Source organism: Schistocerca gregaria, chromosome 4 (assembly GCF_023897955.1).
Source record: "Schistocerca gregaria isolate iqSchGreg1 chromosome 4, iqSchGreg1.2, whole genome shotgun sequence".
Lineage (NCBI taxonomy): Eukaryota > Metazoa > Arthropoda > Insecta > Orthoptera > Acrididae > Schistocerca > Schistocerca gregaria.
In genome coordinates, this window is record NC_064923.1 from 705,698,908 (window position 1) to 705,717,835 (window position 18,928).

General features: G+C 44.5%; 1 protein-coding gene across 1 annotated transcript in view; it reads right to left on the minus strand.

Annotated features, from left to right (window-relative positions):
• Window positions 1-17,931, minus strand: part of LOC126266976 (uncharacterized) — a 182,735-nt gene extending 164,804 nt beyond the window's left edge. Inside the window, exon 1 of the mRNA XM_049971711.1 lies at window positions 17,787-17,931. Within this exon, the coding sequence (XP_049827668.1) occupies window positions 17,787-17,804 (18 nt within the window). The 5' untranslated portion in view covers window positions 17,805-17,931. The remainder of the gene's footprint in view (window positions 1-17,786) is intronic.
• Between the last annotated feature and the right edge of the window lie 997 nt (window positions 17,932-18,928).

Consider the following 18,928-nt stretch of genomic DNA (forward strand, 5'->3'; position numbering starts at 1 on the left):
CGGCGTTTGCTTAGAGCTGTCATTGCCAACAGACCAGCAACACTGCGTGAAGTAACTCCAGAAATCAGTGTGGAACGCACGACGAACGTGTCTATTCGGACAGTGCGGAGAAATTTGGCGGTAATAGGGTATGGCAGCAGACGACCGCGTTAGTGCCCTTACTAATAGAACGACATCGCGTGCAGCGCCTCTCCTGAGCTTGCGACAATGTAGATTGGACTCTAAACGACTGCTAAACCGTGTCCTGGTCAGATGAGTCCCGATTTCAGTCGGGAAGAGCTGATGACTGGATCCGAGTGTGGCGCAGACCCCACAAATCCATGGATCCAGGTTGCCATCAAGGCAGTGTGCAAGTTGGAGGTGGATCCACAGTGGTGTGGACTGCATTTGCTTGAAATGGACCTGGTTCAACCGATCATTGACTGGAAATGGTTATGTTCGGCTACTTGGAGACCATTTGGAACCATTCATGGACTTCATGTTCCCAAAAAACGATGGAGTTTTTGTGGGTGACAGTGCACCGTGTCACCTGGCCACAATTGTTCGCGATTGGTTTGAAGAAAATACTGGAAAGTTCGAGCTAAAGAACTGCCTCCCATATCGAGAGGTTACTTCGTGCCCAAAATCCTGCACCGGCAAGATTTTCTCAATTATGAGCGGCTACAGAGGCAGCGTGGCTCAATATTTCTGCAGGGGACTTCCAACGACTTGCTGGGTCCATGCCACGTGGAGCTGCCGGCCTACGCAGAGCAAAAAGGCGTCCGTCCTGATAGTAGGAGATGTCCCATGACTTCTGTCGCCTCAGTGTAGTTCGCAAGACAGGAGGGTGAAGGGTGGACGGAAAGTTAGTATTTAACGCCCAGTCGACAGACCGAGGAGTATAATGACTTTTCTGGAGACTAGAAATCTACTCTGTAGGAATCAGCATGGGTTTCGAAAAAGACGATCGTGTGAAACCCAGCTCGAGACTCAGAGGGCCATAGACACGAGTTCCCAGGTAGATGCCGTGTTTCTTGACTTCCGCAAGGCGTTCGATACAATTCCCCACAGTCGTTTAATGAACAAAGTAAGAGCATATGGACTATCAGACCAATTGCGTCATTGGATTGAAGAGTTCCTAGATAACAGAACGCAGCATGTCATTCTCAATGGAGAGAAGTCATCCGAAGTAAAAGTGATTTCAGGTGTGCCGCAGGGGACTGTCGTAGGACCGTTTCTATTCACAATAAACATAACTGACCGTGTGCATAACATCGCAAGTTCACTGAGGCTTTTTGAGGGTGATGCTGTAGTATATCGAGAGGTTGTAACAATGGGAAATTGCACTGAAATACAGGAAGATCTGCAACGAATTGACGCATGGTGCAGGGAATGGCCATTGAATCTCAGTGTAGACAAGTGTAATGTGGTGCGAATACATAGAAAGAAAGATCCCTCATCACTTAGCTACAATACAGCAGGTCAACAACTGGAAGCAGTTAATTCCATAAATTATCTGGGAGTAGGCATTAGGAGTGATTTCAGATGGAATGATCATGTAAAGTTGGTCGTCGGTAAAGCAGATGCCAGACTGAGATTCATTGAAAGAATCCTAAGGAAATGCAATCCGAAAACAAAGGAAGTAGGTTACAGTACATTTGTTCGCCCACTCCTTGAATATTGCTCACCAGTGTGGGATCCGTACCAGATAGGGTTGACAGAATAGATAGAGAAGGTCCAACGGAGAGCAGCGCGCTTTGTTACAGGATCATTTAGTAGTCGCGAAAGCGTTGCGGAGATGACAGATAAACTCTAGTGGAAGACTCTGCAGGAGAGACGCTCAGTAGCTCGGTACGGGCTTTTGTTGAAGTTTCGAGAACATACCTTCACCGAGGAGTCAAGCAGTATATTGCTCTCTGCTACGTATATCTCGCGAAGAGGCCATGAGGATAAAATCAGAGACATTAGAGACCACACAGAGGCATATCGACAATCTTTCTTTCCACGAACAATACGCGACTGGAATAGCAGGGAGAACCGATAGAGGTACTCAAAGTACCCTCCGCCACACACCGTCAGGTGCCTTGTGGAGTATGGATGTAGATGTAGATGTAGACAAGCTCAGATTAAGGATGAAGAAGGAAACCAGCAGTACAATTTCACAGGAAGCATTCCAACATTTGACTTAGGGAAATCAGGGAAAACCTAAATCTGTGTGCCCAGATGGGTGCTCTGAACCGTCATCCACCCTCGCGCGAGACCAGCGTGTCGACCACTGCGCTACCACTTTCGGTACAGGAATGCGAGTCAGATCAGCATCGAATGCGCGCGGAGGATTAACGGTGGTCCATGGCGCACAGGCACGATTGAGTGCGGTTTTTAGACGGTTTGAGACATGAATAGCTGGTCTCCTTATTACGCCGCATTTAATATGATACACTATAAGCTAAAATACACCGCCACATAAAATAAAATATGGAGCACCCAGACGACGTGGTCTGATGTGCATGATATACAACATGCTCTAGATACCGGCTCCCAGGTTGATTCCATATTCCTCGACTTTCGAAAGGTGTTCGACTCAGTTCCGCACTGTCGCTTGCTACAAAAGTGCGCGCTTTCGGTCTATCCAATGACATATGCGGCTGGATAGAAAGTTTTCTTACAGACAGGGAGCAATATGTCATCCTGAACGGGGTAACTTCAACAGAAACAAGAGTAACTTCAGGTGTGCCCCAGGACAGCGTAATAGGTCCTCTGCTTTTTACGATTTACATAAACGATCTGGTTGGTGGTATTGACAGCGACCTTAGACTGTTTGCCAATGATGTTGTAGTCTACAGGAAAGTGGTATCACACGAAGGTTGTGAGCAAATCAATGATGATTTGCCGAAAATAAATGAGCGGTGTAATGACTGGCAGTTATATCTCAATATTAGTAATTGTAATCCACTGCGTATAACAAGGCGAAAATCCCCATTAATGTACGAGTAAAAAATAAATACCCAGTCTTTGGAAGCGGTAACGTCAGTCAAGTATCTGGGTGTGACTATACGAAATGATCTCAAATGGAATGATCAGATTGCGGGTAAGGAGAACTCTAGATTGCGGTTTATTGGTAGAATCCTGAAGCGATTCAGTCCTTCAACAAAGGAAATAGCGTACAATAAATTAGTTAGTCCAGTCTTGGAGTACTGTTCGTCTGTATGGGACCCTTACCAGTTGGGTCTGATTCAAGAGATTGGGAAGGTCCAAAGTAGAGCGGCAAGATTCGTGACTGGTACAGTTGGCCATCGCGAGAGCGTTACAAATCTCATAGAAAGGTTGAAGTGGGACACACTTGCAGATAGACGACGCGCTGAACAGAAGGGGCTGCTCACTAAATTCCGGGATCCAATCTTCACCGAGGATGTAGAGTACATATTATTACCACCAACTTTCAAATCGCGCAATGATCATCATTCAAAGATAAGGGAAATTAGAGCTCGTACTGAGGCGTTCAGACAGTCGTTTTTCCCTCGCGCGATCCGCGAGTGGAACAGAGGGAGGGGGAAGGGGGGGGGGAATATGACTTTGGCGCGAATTGTGCCCTCCGCCACACACCGCTAGGTGGCTAACGGAGTAGATATGTAGATGTAGATGTCGATGTGACTTCGTACACGTACACACATCGATCCAGCGACGCCTGTAATCCACCTCGCGGAGAATCTTCAAAGGTGGTGTACGCGTTCCTGTTAATAACTGCAATAATTACAGTTGCGATAGCGATAATAATACGTGTAAATTTGTTTTGGCGTGGTTGTATTTAAATGGCACGCCGCGCAAAACTAGAGGTGATGAAATTTGTCACGCGACGTAGTCACGCGTGCTTGCGCGCAGTTTTCACCATTTATGTCCAGGAACTGGCGTGTAGCCGCACGCTAGAGCCTTCACATGAGTGGTGAAAACATGTATCTTTTCTTTTCTCCACTTGTCTGAGCGCCACGATTCTGATCCTGTTCATGCACGCGCCGCCGCAAGCTGGAACCACACAAAATATTTGATCAAGTGAACAGCCGCAACTGAAGAACGTGTTTATAGAACATAAATCAGCTTCAGCTGGCAGTAATTTTCTTAACTTATTCCACTACCAGTTTCGAAGCTTAAAGCTTCATCTTCAGGTGCCTCCAAATAATTATGGGAACATAAATAGGTGGTGGTAGGGCCGGTCAGTTATGGGAATCACTCCCATGTCAAACAAAGACATGGGAGCATAGTACCGTACTAGCAACCACAATGCCCACCTGGGCAACATGAGACGGAAATCAGGCAATGCTGTCCAGGGAGGCACTGTGGTCGCTCGTCCTTCACTCCCATATCTTTGTTTGACGTAGGTGTGATCCCAATGACTGACTGGCCCGACCGCCACATATTTATATTCCCATAATTATTTGGAGACACCTGAGGATGAATCTTTAAGCTTCGAAACCTGTCGTGGAATAAATTAAGAAAATTACTGGTAAATGAAGCCCATTTTTGTTCCATAAATGTGAAACCGCGCAGTTGAGGGTCCTCTGCTCTTTCACCTACATAGGAAGGCACTGGACTACGAACTGCACATCAGAGGTTTGGGGCAGCTGTGCTACAGGACTGCAGCATCAAGAGCAGCACTGCTGTAAACTGTCTGCTTCCCATACGTGTTTTTAATGACAATCACGTACCATACGACTTGACTTTACTTTTCCATTGTACACTTAAGCTATCCACCTAAACGTAAATTTTTCCTTGAAAATCACGGCAAAACGTAACACATATAATGATCTGTTACGTATCACCAAACAGCCACATCACAGTCGCAAAGTCACAGTTTCGTAATATACGACCTGAACACAAATGGCACCGACAAATTTTCGTAGGCTGTTCAGGCATATTGGCTTCATATTTTTGTAAAAGGAATCGCCTCCGGTGGCCAGTTGTAGAACAATTGCATTTTGTTTTATTTATTACCTCCATTTATCTTTTCATATGTATTGCACTGAAAATTTCTGCATAACGTCTATAAATGTCGAGGGTATGTGCTGCATGTCTTGTTTAAAGACAAACTTGTTCCATTCACTCACGGTATCCACTGTTAACAACCGTAACGCCCACTTTACTCTTCACTCTAAAGCTTTCATTCCATACACCTCAGTTATATCTCATTTTGTTTGTTTTCCCGACAATGTTAATTACACTTTAATAGTGATACACAGCAGTAAGGATGCGTTTTCTGATGGAAAATTGGCCACTAGACAAGTCGAGAATGGGTCACTGGACGCAGTGGTAGAGCAGCACAACGAAACTGTGCTCTGCTTTTGCCCCAACTAAATTATACTACATTTTGTTTATTGTTTCACACTGCACATTTTGGAGATCTCATATTACAGGTTACTTCAGTGCTGTGACATTGTTTTCACAGAAACAAAGGTAACAAATCTAATAAATGGTAATTACATTATTACCCTGCAACGAGCCACATGAAGCCATGGGCCCCTTACACTTAAATACTCGGAAAAAATCCCTGAACAGCCTCCTAAATTTTGTTGGCGGAGTTCTGGTTCGCTCCGTTGATTTAAGATCTGAAGTAAATTTCAGTAACAGACACTCTTTCTTAGCTGTGTTTTAGCAATTCCCAAGCTTCTAAAGGACAATATTAGCATAGTGGAAAGACAACAGATCTTTGCCGAACGATAAGGATTTGTTAATGCCACACATTATCAAGAGAAAGTCCGTGGATTGTTGGAGGAACGTGCATACCGGCTTTTGGAATACACTCAGTAGTGAAGAAGCTAGGGTTTTCTGTCGTTGTTACACGAAAATCTCGACCACTGTCTTCGAGGCCGCAATGTATACAGCCTTCCTCAAGTACACAAAGAAGGCGAACAACAGTGACCCACTCATAGCGCTAGTGACTCTCCAACGTACAGACTGGCTCAGTATTGAACAGAATTAATGGCAACTATTGTTGGCAGCTGAGAACACCACATTATTGATAGCTCTAGTGACTCTCCAACGTACAGACTGGCTCAGTATTGAACAGAATTAATGACAACTATTGTTGGCAGCTGTGAACACCACATTATTGATAGCTCTAGTGAGTCTCCAACGTACAGACTGCCTCAGTATTGAACAGAATTAATGGCAACTATTGTTGGCAGCTGTGAACACCACATTATTGATAGCTCTAGTGACTCTCCAACGTACAAACTGGCTCAGTATTGAACAGAATTAATGACAACTATTGTTGGCAGCTGTGAACACCACATTATTGATAGCTCTAGTGACTCTCCAACGTGCAGACTGGCTCAGTATTGAACAGAATTAATGACAACTATTGTTGGCAGCTGTGAACACCACATTATTGATAGCTCTAGTGACTATCCAACGTACAGACTGCCTCAGTATTGAACAGAATTAATGGCAACTATTGTTGGCGGCTGTGAACACCACATTATTGATAGCTCTAGTGACTCTCCAACGTACAGTCTGGCTCAGTATTGTACAGAATTAATGACAACTATTGTTGGCAGCTGTGAACACCACATTATTGATAGCTCTAGTGACTCTCCAACGTACAGACTGGCTCAGTATTGAACAGAATTAATGACAACTATTGTTGGCAGCTGTGAACACCACATTATTGATAGCTCTAGTGAGTCTCCAACGTACAGACTGCCTCAGTATTCAACAGAAGTAATGGCAACTATTGTTGGCGGCTGTGAACACCACATTATTGATAGCTCTAGTGACTCTCCAACGTACAGACTGGCTCAGTATTGAACAGAATTAATGGCAACTATTGTTGGCAGCTGTGAACACCACATTATTGATAGCTCTAGTGACTCTCCAACGTACAGACTGGCTCAGTATTGAACAGAATTAATGGCAACTATTGTTGGCAGCTGTGAACACCACATTATTGATAGCTCTAGTCACTCTCCAACGTACAGACTGGCTCAGTATTGAACAGAATTAATGGCAACTATTGTTGGCAGCTGTGAACACCACATTATTGATAGCTCTAGTGACTATCCAACGTACAGACTGCCTCAGTATTGAACAGAATTAATGGCAACTATTGTTGGCAGCTGTGAACACCACATTATTGATAGCTCTAGTGACTCTCCAACGTACAAACTGGCTCAGTATTGAACAGAATTAATGACAACTATTGTTGGCAGCTGTGAACACCACATTATTGATAGCTCTAGTGACTCTCCAACATACAGACTGGCTCAGTATAGAACAGAATTAATGGCAACTATTCTTGGCAGCTGTGAACACCACATTATTGATAGCTCTAGTGACTCTCCAACGTACAGACTGGCTAAGTATTGAACAGAATTAATGGCAACTATTGTTGGCAGCTGTGAACACCACATTATTGATAGCTCTCGTGACTCTCCAACGTACAGACTGGCTTAGTATTGAACAGAATTAATGGCAACTATTGTTGGCAGCTGTGCACACCACATTATGAACTGGATGTTTGCCGATATCACCAAACGAATAAAAGTAAGCGCAGTTTCTAAGCCGTATCTCTAATTACTAAAGAATCTATCAATGATACATTGAGACTAGGCTTCAAATTACTGCGACACAGATTGACTGGCACTTAATTTTTGTATAATGGAAAATATTACGAAATGACCGATCGTATGGTCGTGTGCCCCCAAATCACGTGGTTGATCTTCTCTTCACGTGCAGTTAAGGACTGTGACTTAAATACCGCTCCCCTTCGCCCGTCCTGTCACTGGAATTACGTTGATGATAACTTTTTCTTTGACCTCATCACCAATAATCATTGCAGAAATTCATTGATACAGCCCAACATAAGGCATGCTGCGAAAATGTAGAAGGAAGCAAAGCTACCCACTTTAGACGTTCTACTTGAGCGTTGTGAGCATCTGACTATAAAAATTGAGGGCCGTGAACTAAACGAAGTGAAGGAATTCTGCTGCAAAACAAACCATGGTAAGAAGGAAAGGTGTTTATACACTAATAAGCCAAAACATTATGGCCACTGCCTACCGCGAGATTGGATGCTACCTGGTGACGTTGTAGACACATGAGGCGCTACGAAAAGTATGTAAGCGCGGCAGAGATGGATGGGGATCACTCTAGCGAAGATATTGGCTGCAAACAGGATACTCCATTCAGATAACAGATTAGGCAAATCTTGTGGAAGAGTATCTCGAAATCGGCGAAGCTTGTCGAATTTTCACGTGCTACTGTCGTAATCATCTACGGAAAGAGATAGAAGGACAGTGAAACTACCACTAGGTAGGCTAAATGGTTGGACGTCCACTACTATTCACAAAACGTGGGACTTGCACGCTTGTCTGCTTTGTAAAGCAAGGTAGCTGGCGATCGGAGGCGTCTCTGCCGAAAGAGCACAATGCTGGTACTCGGGATTCGGGGCACACCATTCAGCGTACATTTTTGAACATGGGGCTCCGCTGCAGAACACCCCCTACATGTTCATTAAGGTCAGTTAAGATCGCAGTGGGCACGGGACCATCAGGAATCGACCGTCGATCAATGGAGAAATGTTGGCTTTTTGGGGGAATCACATTTTTGCTAGACTAGGTCGATGGTCGTCTCCGTAAACGCCGTGGTCGATGTGTATGAGGGCTCGAAACGTGCAGGACGCCAAGGACGTAGGGTGGTGGGAGCAGTGTTATTCTATGGAAGGCATTCTCCTGCGCTTGCATGGGACCTGCAGTAATAATCGAAGACACGCTGACAGCTACAAGTCATCTGCATTCCTTCATGCTTGATGTCTTCCCCGACGGCGATGTCATATTTCAGCAGTATAACTGTCCGTGTCTTGGAGCCAGAACCTTGTTACAGTGGTTTGATGAGCACCATAGCAAGCGTACTTTGATGTCTCGGCGTCCAAATTCACCTGATGTAAGGCCTATGAAAACCATGTGGTTCGCAATCGAGCACTTTCACCGTGTACGTAAATCATTGGCGAATTACACTACCGGCCATTAAAATTGCTACACCACGGAGATGAAGTGCTACAAACGCGACATTTAACCGACAGGAAGAAGATGCTGTGATATGCAAATGATTAGCTTTTCAGAGCATTCACACAAGGCTGGCGCCGGTGGCGACACCTACAACGTGCTGACATGACGAAAGTTTCCAACCGATTTCTCATACACAAACAGCAGTTGACCGGCGTTGCCTGGTGAAACGTTGTTGTGATACCTCGTGTAAGGAGGAGAAATGCGTACCATCACGTTTCCCACTTTGATGGAGGTCGGAGTGTAGCCTATCGCGATTGCGGTTTGTTTAGCGTATCGCGACATTGCTGCTCGCGTTGGTCGAGATCCAATGACTGTTAGCAGAATATGGATTCGGTGGGTTCAGGAGGGTAATATGGGACGCCGTGCTGGATCCAAACGGCCTCGTATCACTAGCACTCGAGATGACAGGCATCTTATCTGCATGGCTGTAACGGATCGTGCAGCCACGTCTCGATCCCTGAGTCACCAGAACCAACTACACAAAGAATTCGACGACATTTGCAGTAGCATGGACTATCAGCTCGGAGACCATGGCTGCGGTTACCCTTGACGCTGCATCCCAGACAGGGATGGTGTACTCAACGACGAACCTGGACGCACGAATGGCAAAACGTCATTTTTCCGGATGAATCCAAGTTCTGTTTACATCATCATGATGGTCGCATCCGTGTTTGGCGACATCGCGGTGAACGCACATCGGAAGCGTATATTCGTCATCGCCATACTCGCGTAACACCCGGCGTGAGGGTATGGGGTGCCATTGGTTACACGTCTCGGTCACCTTTTGTTCGCATTGACGGCACTATGAACAGTGGACGTTACATTTCAGATGTGTTACGACCCGTGGCTCTACCCTTCATTCGATCCCTGCGAAACCCTACATTTCAGCAGGATAATGCACGACCGCATGTTGTAAGGTCGTGTACAGGCGTTTCTGGATACAGAAAATGTTCGACTGCTGCCCTGGCCAGCACATTCTCCAGATCTCTCACCAACTGAAAACGTCTGGTCAATGGTGGCCGAGCAACTGACTCGTGACAATACGCCAGTCTCTACTCTTGATGAACTGTGGAATCGTGTTGAAGCTGCAAGAGCAGCTGTACCAGTAGACGCCATGCAGACTCTGTTTGACTCAATGCCCAGACGTATCAAGTCCGTTATTACGGCCAGAGGTGGTTGTTCTGGGTACTGACTTCTGAGGATGTATGACCCAAATTGCGTGGAAATATAACCACATGTCAGTTGTAGTCTAATATATTTGTCCAATGAATACCCCTATATCATCTGCATTTCTTCTTGGTGTATCAATTGTAATGGCCAGTAGTGTAAATGAGCCACATATGTCCACAACCTACCAACAAACTGTCGGATCCGTGATACGCAGAATCAGAGAATTACTTCGTTCCAAATACGGACAAACCCAAGCTATTAAACAAGTGGTTCATAATAGTGTGGCTCATCGGTGTATAAAGCTGACTAGGACAGGAAAAGAAGGAGACTGTTAGAATCAAACATCAGCTTTAACTTAAGGTAGAAATTTCTGAGGATGAAAGTCAAGAGCACAGCATTGAGTGGAAGCAAATCATGTACAGTAGGAAAATCGTAAAAGAAGAGAATCGGTGTGGTGCTATTGTAGAATTTTGAAAATTAACTGGTCTAATGAGTTAAGAAATGAGGAGGATCTCCGCAAAATTGGCAAGGAGAGAAATTGTGGAAAACACTGACAAGAAGAAGGGACTGGATGGTAGGATACGTTGTAGGACGTTACTGAATAACTTCCATGGTACTAGTAAATGAGGACGTAAGATGAAGAGTATGACCGAAGAGCGGAATTCGTTGCTGGACACATCAAACAGGTAAAGAAAAAAAAAAAAGGTAAAACGATCCACACAGACCACGATCTCAACGGCACAGCCTCACTTTCCATTCTGAAAGAAAGTGGGCTGAACACTCTGATATATGGAATTAAAAGCACATCGCACGAGAAAAATTATGGCGAGGCCATAAGCCATCTAACCTCTTTATTTAGACAACATGCCCTTAGAGCATATGAAATCGAGTCACCTTTCTCCGGAAAGCGCATATCCAAGTTTAGTAAAGCAATACAACAGTATCAGCATACGAAGTTTCTTCCTTTCTATGGAGGATGAAGTATAGATGGCACTGAAATGGTATTTCACCCTCTCAAGATAATTAAAGAGCTGTCACGGCCTGTCAGGGATAGTCATGGTCTCGGAGTCTAAGGTGTTTATGATACTCCACGTGAGAGTGATAGTATGTACGTGGGTCAGTCTATTCGAACCGCTTCCCAGCACTATAACGAAAATTAGAGGCACATGAGTGCAGGAACCCAGAAAAATGAGCTGTTGCCTGTCATAACCTTACAAGGAAGCACAAGATCTGTTTTGAGCAGACACGGATTCCAACCTAGGATTCAACCTGCTGCGACTCAATCATCAAACAGGTTGTGGAAATTGGAATGTATGCAAACAATCTTAACAGAGGTGCAGGATTCACACACAGCAAATTATGGTGAGGGGGAGTGCACAGAAATACCCCTGATGTTGTATATAGTGAAGGAAACGAGAACGATGCGGATGACGCATCACAGTTGGTACCGACGTAATCCCTCGTCTTAGTGGGCACTGCAACATCACCTTTGTGCTTTTGTTACTTTTCTACAGGCAGCTAATTTTCTTTTAGTTTTCCTTACCGCTTCGAAACTGGACATATTTGTCAGTAGCAAGTGGTCCGTGACCCTTATTTCTAGAAAATGGAGGAAAACACTATTGTAAATCTGTCGTTCGCGGTTTGTCATTTCAAGAATACTGATTTCAGGCACTGTCACCCATATCGTCACGGATAGCCTCCGGCACTCGGGGAGGCGGACCGGCGCCGCATCGAATTCCCTCGCCGTATTAACGACGAAGGTCGGTCTACCGTCAGTCTAAATATGGTTTTTAGGCGGTTTCCCACATGAGACTAGATGAATACCGGGCTGGTACCCACGTCCCGGAGCCACGTTCCGGACCCACGTCCCCCGTCACTTACACGATTCGGAAGCGTTACGAGACACGCCCGCACACTTTCACGTGATAACACTACTCGCAAAGTGATGAGGTGCACAGTTTGCGTCACCGGGTGTAAGGGGTGGCGACAGAACGGAAATCAGTCACCCTCTTTCATTAGCATTGTCAAATCAAGAAATTAACCCTCGAACGCCGTGAAGATACGGGATAAAGGCAAAGCACAAGAAGGAGGCTGTGTTACCCATCTTCACATTTGTTTAAAAAATATAAAAACAAACGACAATTAAGGACCTATCCATGAATTTTAATTGTTATAAATCTAAAGTATCTCTCACCACTTTACAACAACAAATTTTGTGTGACTTACCATATCCGTAGATACACAGTGGCCTGTTTCACGGCCACCCTGACACTTTCACTGTCATATATTCTAAAGAAAAAAAAAACGAACAGGGTGCTCTCTATCTCTTTAAATTACACTTTAAAAAAATCAATAAATAAATAAATTGGAAAAAGAAAGAAAACATAATATCCTATAACTACAGTGTCAACGAGTCGCAACTGAAATCGATGAACTCAAAGAAATACCTGGCTGTAACCATTTGTAGACATGACTATCACATAGGCTCTGTCGTAAGTAAGGCAGGTAGCAGCCTTCGATTCAGTGGAAGAACACTAGGGAAAAGCAGTCTGTCTACAAACGCGACTGCTTACCAAACACTTGTGCGATTCGTCCCAGAATATTGCTCATGTGTATGAGAGCCATAACAAATAGGACTAACAGAGGATACTGAACGTATAGGGAGAATGACAGCGAGAATGGTAACAGGTTTGTTTGACCCATGGCAGACTACATTGGAGACGCTGAAGAAAGTCAGCCACCAGACATCTGATAAACACTCCATCTTCTGGCCACAAGTGACCGGTCGGTACCATCCGACCGCCGTGTCATCCTCAGTTCAGGATGCGGATAGGAGGGGTGTGTGGTCAGCACATCGCTCTCCTTGTAGTTATTATGGTTTTTTGTGACCGGAGGCGCTACTATTCGGTCGAGTAGCTCCTCAATTGGCATCACGAGGCTGAGGGCACCCCGAAAAATGGCAACAGCTCATGGCGGCCTGGATGGTCACCCATCCAAGTGCCGGCCACACCCGACAGCGATTAACTTCGATGATCTCACGGGAACCGGTGTATCGACTGCGTCAAGGCCGTTGTCTGCACATATAAGGGCCGATCAGAAAGTTTCAGCTTCAGATGGTTGCTGCAGCGTATGTACAACGTAGAGCGACTCCGTTGCGGCTATAAGCACCGACGTGCGGGTAAGAGATTAGTCTTTCCGACGTGCCTGCAGCAAATGCTCAAACGTGAATTATGACGACATCGTTACCAAATTCATCGAAGCAAGACGAACGTGCTGTTATTCTTTTCTTGGCTGCTGAAGGACAAAGACCTGTTGACATCCAGTGGAGAAGGCCGAATGTATACGGGGCTGCATATCCGTCGAAAACCAACTTCGACAAGGGGTGCCGCCGCTTCATGACAACACACTTTCTTGTGAAACACAACTATCTCTTTACACTCATGAAGTAATAAGTGCTATCGACTGGGGATGTAAAATGGATTCCATATTTTTAGATTTCCAGTAGCCTTTCGACACCGTTCCTCACAAGCGTCTTCTAACCAAACTGCGTGCCTACGGAGTATCGCCTCAGTTGTGCGACTGGAATCGTGATTTCCTGTCAGAAAGGTCACAGTACGTTGTAATAGACGGAAAGTCATCGAGTAAAACAAAAGTAACATCCGGCGTACCCCAAGGAACTGTTATAGGCCCTCTATTGTTCTTGATCTATATTAACGACATAGGAGACAATCTGAGTAGCCGTCTTAGATTGTTTGCAGTTGACGTCGTCATTTACCGTCTTGTAAACTCATCAGATGATCAAAACGACTTGCAAAATGATTTAGATAAGATATCTGTATGGTGCAGAAATTGGCAATTGACCCTGAATAAGGAAAAGTGTGAAGTTATTCACATGAGTACTAAAAGAAATCAACTAAATTTCGATTACGCGATAAGTCACACAAATCTGAAGGCTCCCAATTCAATACTTAGGGACTAAAATTACAAATAACCTAAATTGGAACGATCACATAGATAATATTGTGGGTAGAGCAAACCAAAGACTGCGATTCATTGTCAGAACACTTAGAAGGTGTAACCGGTCTACTAAAGAGACTGCTTACAACCACGGTTGTCCGCCCTATTCTGGATTATTGCTGTGCGGTGTGGGATCCGCATCAGGTGGGACTGACGGATGACATCGAAAAAGTACAAAGAAGATCAGTTCGTTTTGTATTATCGCGAAACAGGGGAGATAGTGTCACAGACATGATACGTGAATTCGAGTGGCGATCATTGAAACAAAGGCGTTTTCCGTTGATACGGCATCTTCTCATGAAATTTGAATCACCAGTTTTATCCTCCGATTGCAAAAGCATTCTGTTGGCACCCACCTACAAAGGGGGAAATGATCATCACGATACAATAAGAGAAATCAGGGCTGACACAGAAAAATTTAAGTGCTCGTTTTTCCCGCGCGCCGTTCGAGAGTGGAACTGTAGAGAGACAGCTCGAAGGTGGTTTATTGAACCGTCTGCCAGGCGCTTTATTGTGAATAGCAGAGTAATCACGTCGATGTAGATGTGGATGTAGAATATCGTAAACATCGTAACGCAGAAGTTAAGTCAAGTGGGAGACACTCGAACACCCGCCCTGCAGTCCTGATCTCTCCCCATGCTATTATTACGCTTTCGGCCCCTTAAAAAGGACCCGTCGGAAGGGGATGTACAGCAGGTGGGTACGGACGTCTTCACGCAGCAGGACACCGTGTTTTACCAAACGTATGTTCTGCCTGGTGAGTTGATGATGATTGCCTCAGCGCTCACTGTGATTTTGTCTGACTGGCATGCCGATTCTGGACTGTACTGCCTTCGAAAGAACACCTTAGACAAGCAAACTATCCGGAAGAAATCTGATAAGGGTCTAAGTTGCAAGACCCAGCTTTAATGTTGAATCTAGGAATACACAACGACCCCCAATATATACTTCCCATAGGTACTGCAAGCACAAGATAAGACTAATTACAGTGCACAAAGAGGCATTTAAAGCCATTCTTTCGACGCTTCAAAGGTGAATGGTACGTGAAGATTAAGGCTTTGGTCCTAATATTTTATAAATGCTTGATTTATATATTTTAAAAATGTTTTTTTCGTCAGCCAAATTGCGTGTGATTATTACTTAAACAGGTAGCACACAAGTGTGTTTTTAGAATACCGGATATCACAATAAAACTGATAGTGTTCCAGTAAGATGAATTTCTGTGTGATTACGATAATTCTGTGTCGTTCAGGTTTGTGAATTACCCGATTTGCGGTTCTGTCAAAAAGGAAGCAATGAGGGATTTCGTTATCGCACACAACGAGACACTGAAATGATTCAATTTGTTACTACACTATGCAGTAGAAAATTCGTTAGAATATACCAATGTTCTCTATACCCGCAAAATGAGAACAATCGCCAATTAGAAAAAAATGAATGGGAAAGAAAAACAGAAAAGGTCGAACATTATTTCCTGAAAGTGAACTCAAAGGGAGCTATACGAAATTCTGTGTGTTTCCAATGAACTTATGTATACATGTTATCGCTCTCCGACGAGAAATAAGTTATCATTCTCCGACGCGTAAATACAGTAAATAGAAGTTCCCGATAAAAATATGTGTATTTTACACTTCCTGCTAGAAAGGTCGTCGCGTGCAGTGTGATATCTGGATGTGCTCAAAGACGTATTGAGGGTCCTCGCTGATGACGATAACTGGTCTGGTAAGGTCAGCAACGAACGAAACGAATTGGACAATGATTTAGACAAGATATCTGTAAGGTCGTCTAAACAATAAAAAGTGTAAGGCCCTCCACATGAGTACTAAAAAATCCTTTAAATTTCGGTCACATTAAAAATACACAAATTTTAGAGGTTGTTGAGTTAACTAAATACCTAGGGATTACAACTACAGGCGACTTAAATTGCAACGATCACGTTGCGGGGAGAGCGAACCGAAGAGTGCGTCTTATTCCCGTAGCGCTTAGAAGACGCAGCAGGTGGGACTGTCTACCTTACAATTGTCTTGCCTCTTTTGGAATTTTAATGCCCGGAGTGGGATCCTTATCAGATAGGATTTTTCAAAAAAGGGCAGCTGATTTTGTGTCATCGAGAAATAGGGGAGAGAGCGTCACGAAAATGAAACGCGAGTTTGGTTGTCAACCAATAAAAGGACATTTTTCGTTGCAGCGAGGTTATTTAACTAAATTTCAATCGTCAACTCTTCCCTCCGTGCGGGAAAATATTGTTTTGGCTTGCACCTACGTAGGGAAAAATGATCATCATAATAGAATAAGAGAAATAAGAGCTCGGACGGAAAGACAGTCAAGAAACAGTCTAAAACCAGTTCTCTAAACCCTCTGTCAAGGACTTTAGTGTAAACTGCGGAGCAGTCATGCAGACTGTAATGGTACTTGAATTACGCAACCATTACGGCACCTCAGCTGAACCTCTCGATACCAGCAATATTCTACTGTATTTCTGTAAAGTAGTTAACATATTTCTGAGACAACATTCAGATTTGATTTAATTAATGTAGAGATACTTTGATACATCGATATGTTTATGTTGCAATGATATTATTCTTATGTGTATTATTTCTTTTGTCACTGTGATCTTTGACGTACTTGTAACTCTGATTTTTTGGCGCGTAAGCGATTATTAGTTAGTTAGTTAGTTAGATAGTCGGACCTTGAGAAAGTCAAGTCTTGGACGCCATGTTGGAAAGGCGCATATTGTAGCCGTTTATAAAATGTGAGCCTTAACAGTGAGGAAGATGTTTTCAAGTATGTTTTGTATTGTGAAGTAATGTTTTGTGTGTTACGTGATATTGCAGCAAAAGTAATAAAAAAGAAGTGTAACTTAAATTCGGAGTGCTGATTACTTTTTTACATCACCATTGTCCTGCAAAAGTGTGATCTTCAAGAATGGTTTGTGAAGCGCATCTACAAAACTTTTAAATACAGCAGAATAAAATATAGGCCTCTTTGCATCCGAGCTTGGACGATTGAGCCATGATTTTACAACGAGACCAGCGTAGGAAACACGAAAAAATGAGTGCCTAGTATATTCATTATTACATGAAATGACTTTATTAACTGTGCTCTAATGACACCTCTAGGCGCGCAGTCCGGAACCATGCGACTGCTACGGTCGCAGGTTCGAATCCTGCCTCGGGCATGGATGTGTGTGTGTCCTTAGGTTAGTTAGGTTTAAGTAGTTCTAAGTTCTAGGGGACTTATGACCACAGCAGATAAGTACCATAGTGCTCAGAGCCATTTGAACCATTTATAATGACACCTGCCACATAATAACTTTGTAGTTGCCAGAAAATGCAGTATTTAGGAGCGTGAGCAACACCACAATCATTATTAAATTTTGACCTTTGTTGTGGTAGGGTTGTTAGAAGACGTAGATGCAGAAGTCGGACCTACAAATCCGATAGCGTTAACTCAGAACTGTTAAGGAGTAATCGAAAAACCACCGTACCCTTCCTGCCCTTTCGGTGGGAAACAGACGCGTAATTTTGTAAGTGGTGAAGGAGATGAATGCAGGGGCTGTCCTACCTGCCGTGTTGGCTTCATGTCCTCGGCGGTGTAGTGTGGAAGGTGACGAGAGAAGGGCGCTGCGCTGCCTGTGTGTGGGTGACGTGTGGTCGTGGTCTTGGTCGGGGCGACGCCGGGGCAGCGTGTGGTCGTGAGCGAGGCGACGCACCTTGTGAGTGCGGCCGGCGCGACGTCCGCCCCCCTTATAGCGGCGCGGCGCCATGGAGCAGAGCGCCCTCTGTGCTTTCTCCCGCCTCTCGGGGTCGTACTCGCGGACGGCGCCGCACAGCTTCGGTGTTGGCTAACTAGCTAGTAGCTACCTAGCTGCGCCTGCTCTTCGGCGGCGTCCACACCAAGTATTCTCACGGCCTGCCCTCGCTTACGGCTGTCCGGCGTGCCTTACCTCAGTCATACACAAAGTGGTCTGGCACCAGAAGCACGGTCTACCTAGACTGAACCATAGTTGCCCGCACCACAAAGTAACACGCACCACAAAATTTTAAAATTAAAGAAGTGTTTCTTGCAGTACTGTGGTGCGGGACCCTGGTAAAAGACGATGACCTGATTATTTTGCATCGGCTTATTCGGATAGATATTTCAGTGGACAGCCAATCCGGAATAAATCAGCTTGCACTTCTCAAACGAAATGGTTCAAATGGCTCTAAGCACTATGGGACTTAACATCTGAGGTCATCAGTCCTCTAGACTTAGAACTACTCAAACCTAAGTAACACAAAGACATCACACACATCTATGCCCGAGGCAAGATTCGAACCTGCGTCGGTAGCAGCCCCGTGGTCCCGGACGGCAGGAGGAATAAGCATGGGTATCAAAAAGACGATCGTGTGAAACTCTGCTAGCGCTATTCGTCCGCAAGTCTCAGAGGGCCATAGACACGGGTTCCCAGGTAGATGCCGTGTTTCTTCCGCAAGGCGTTCGATACAGTTACCCACAGTCGTTTAATGAACAAAGTAAGAGCATATGAACCATCAGACCAATGGTGTGATTGGACTGAACAGTTCCTTGATAACAGAACGCAGCATGTCATTCTCAATGGAGAGAAGTCTTCCGAAGTAAGAGTGGTTTCAGGTGTGCCGCGGGGGAGTGTCGTAGGAACGTTGCTATTCACAATATATATATATATATATATATATATATATATA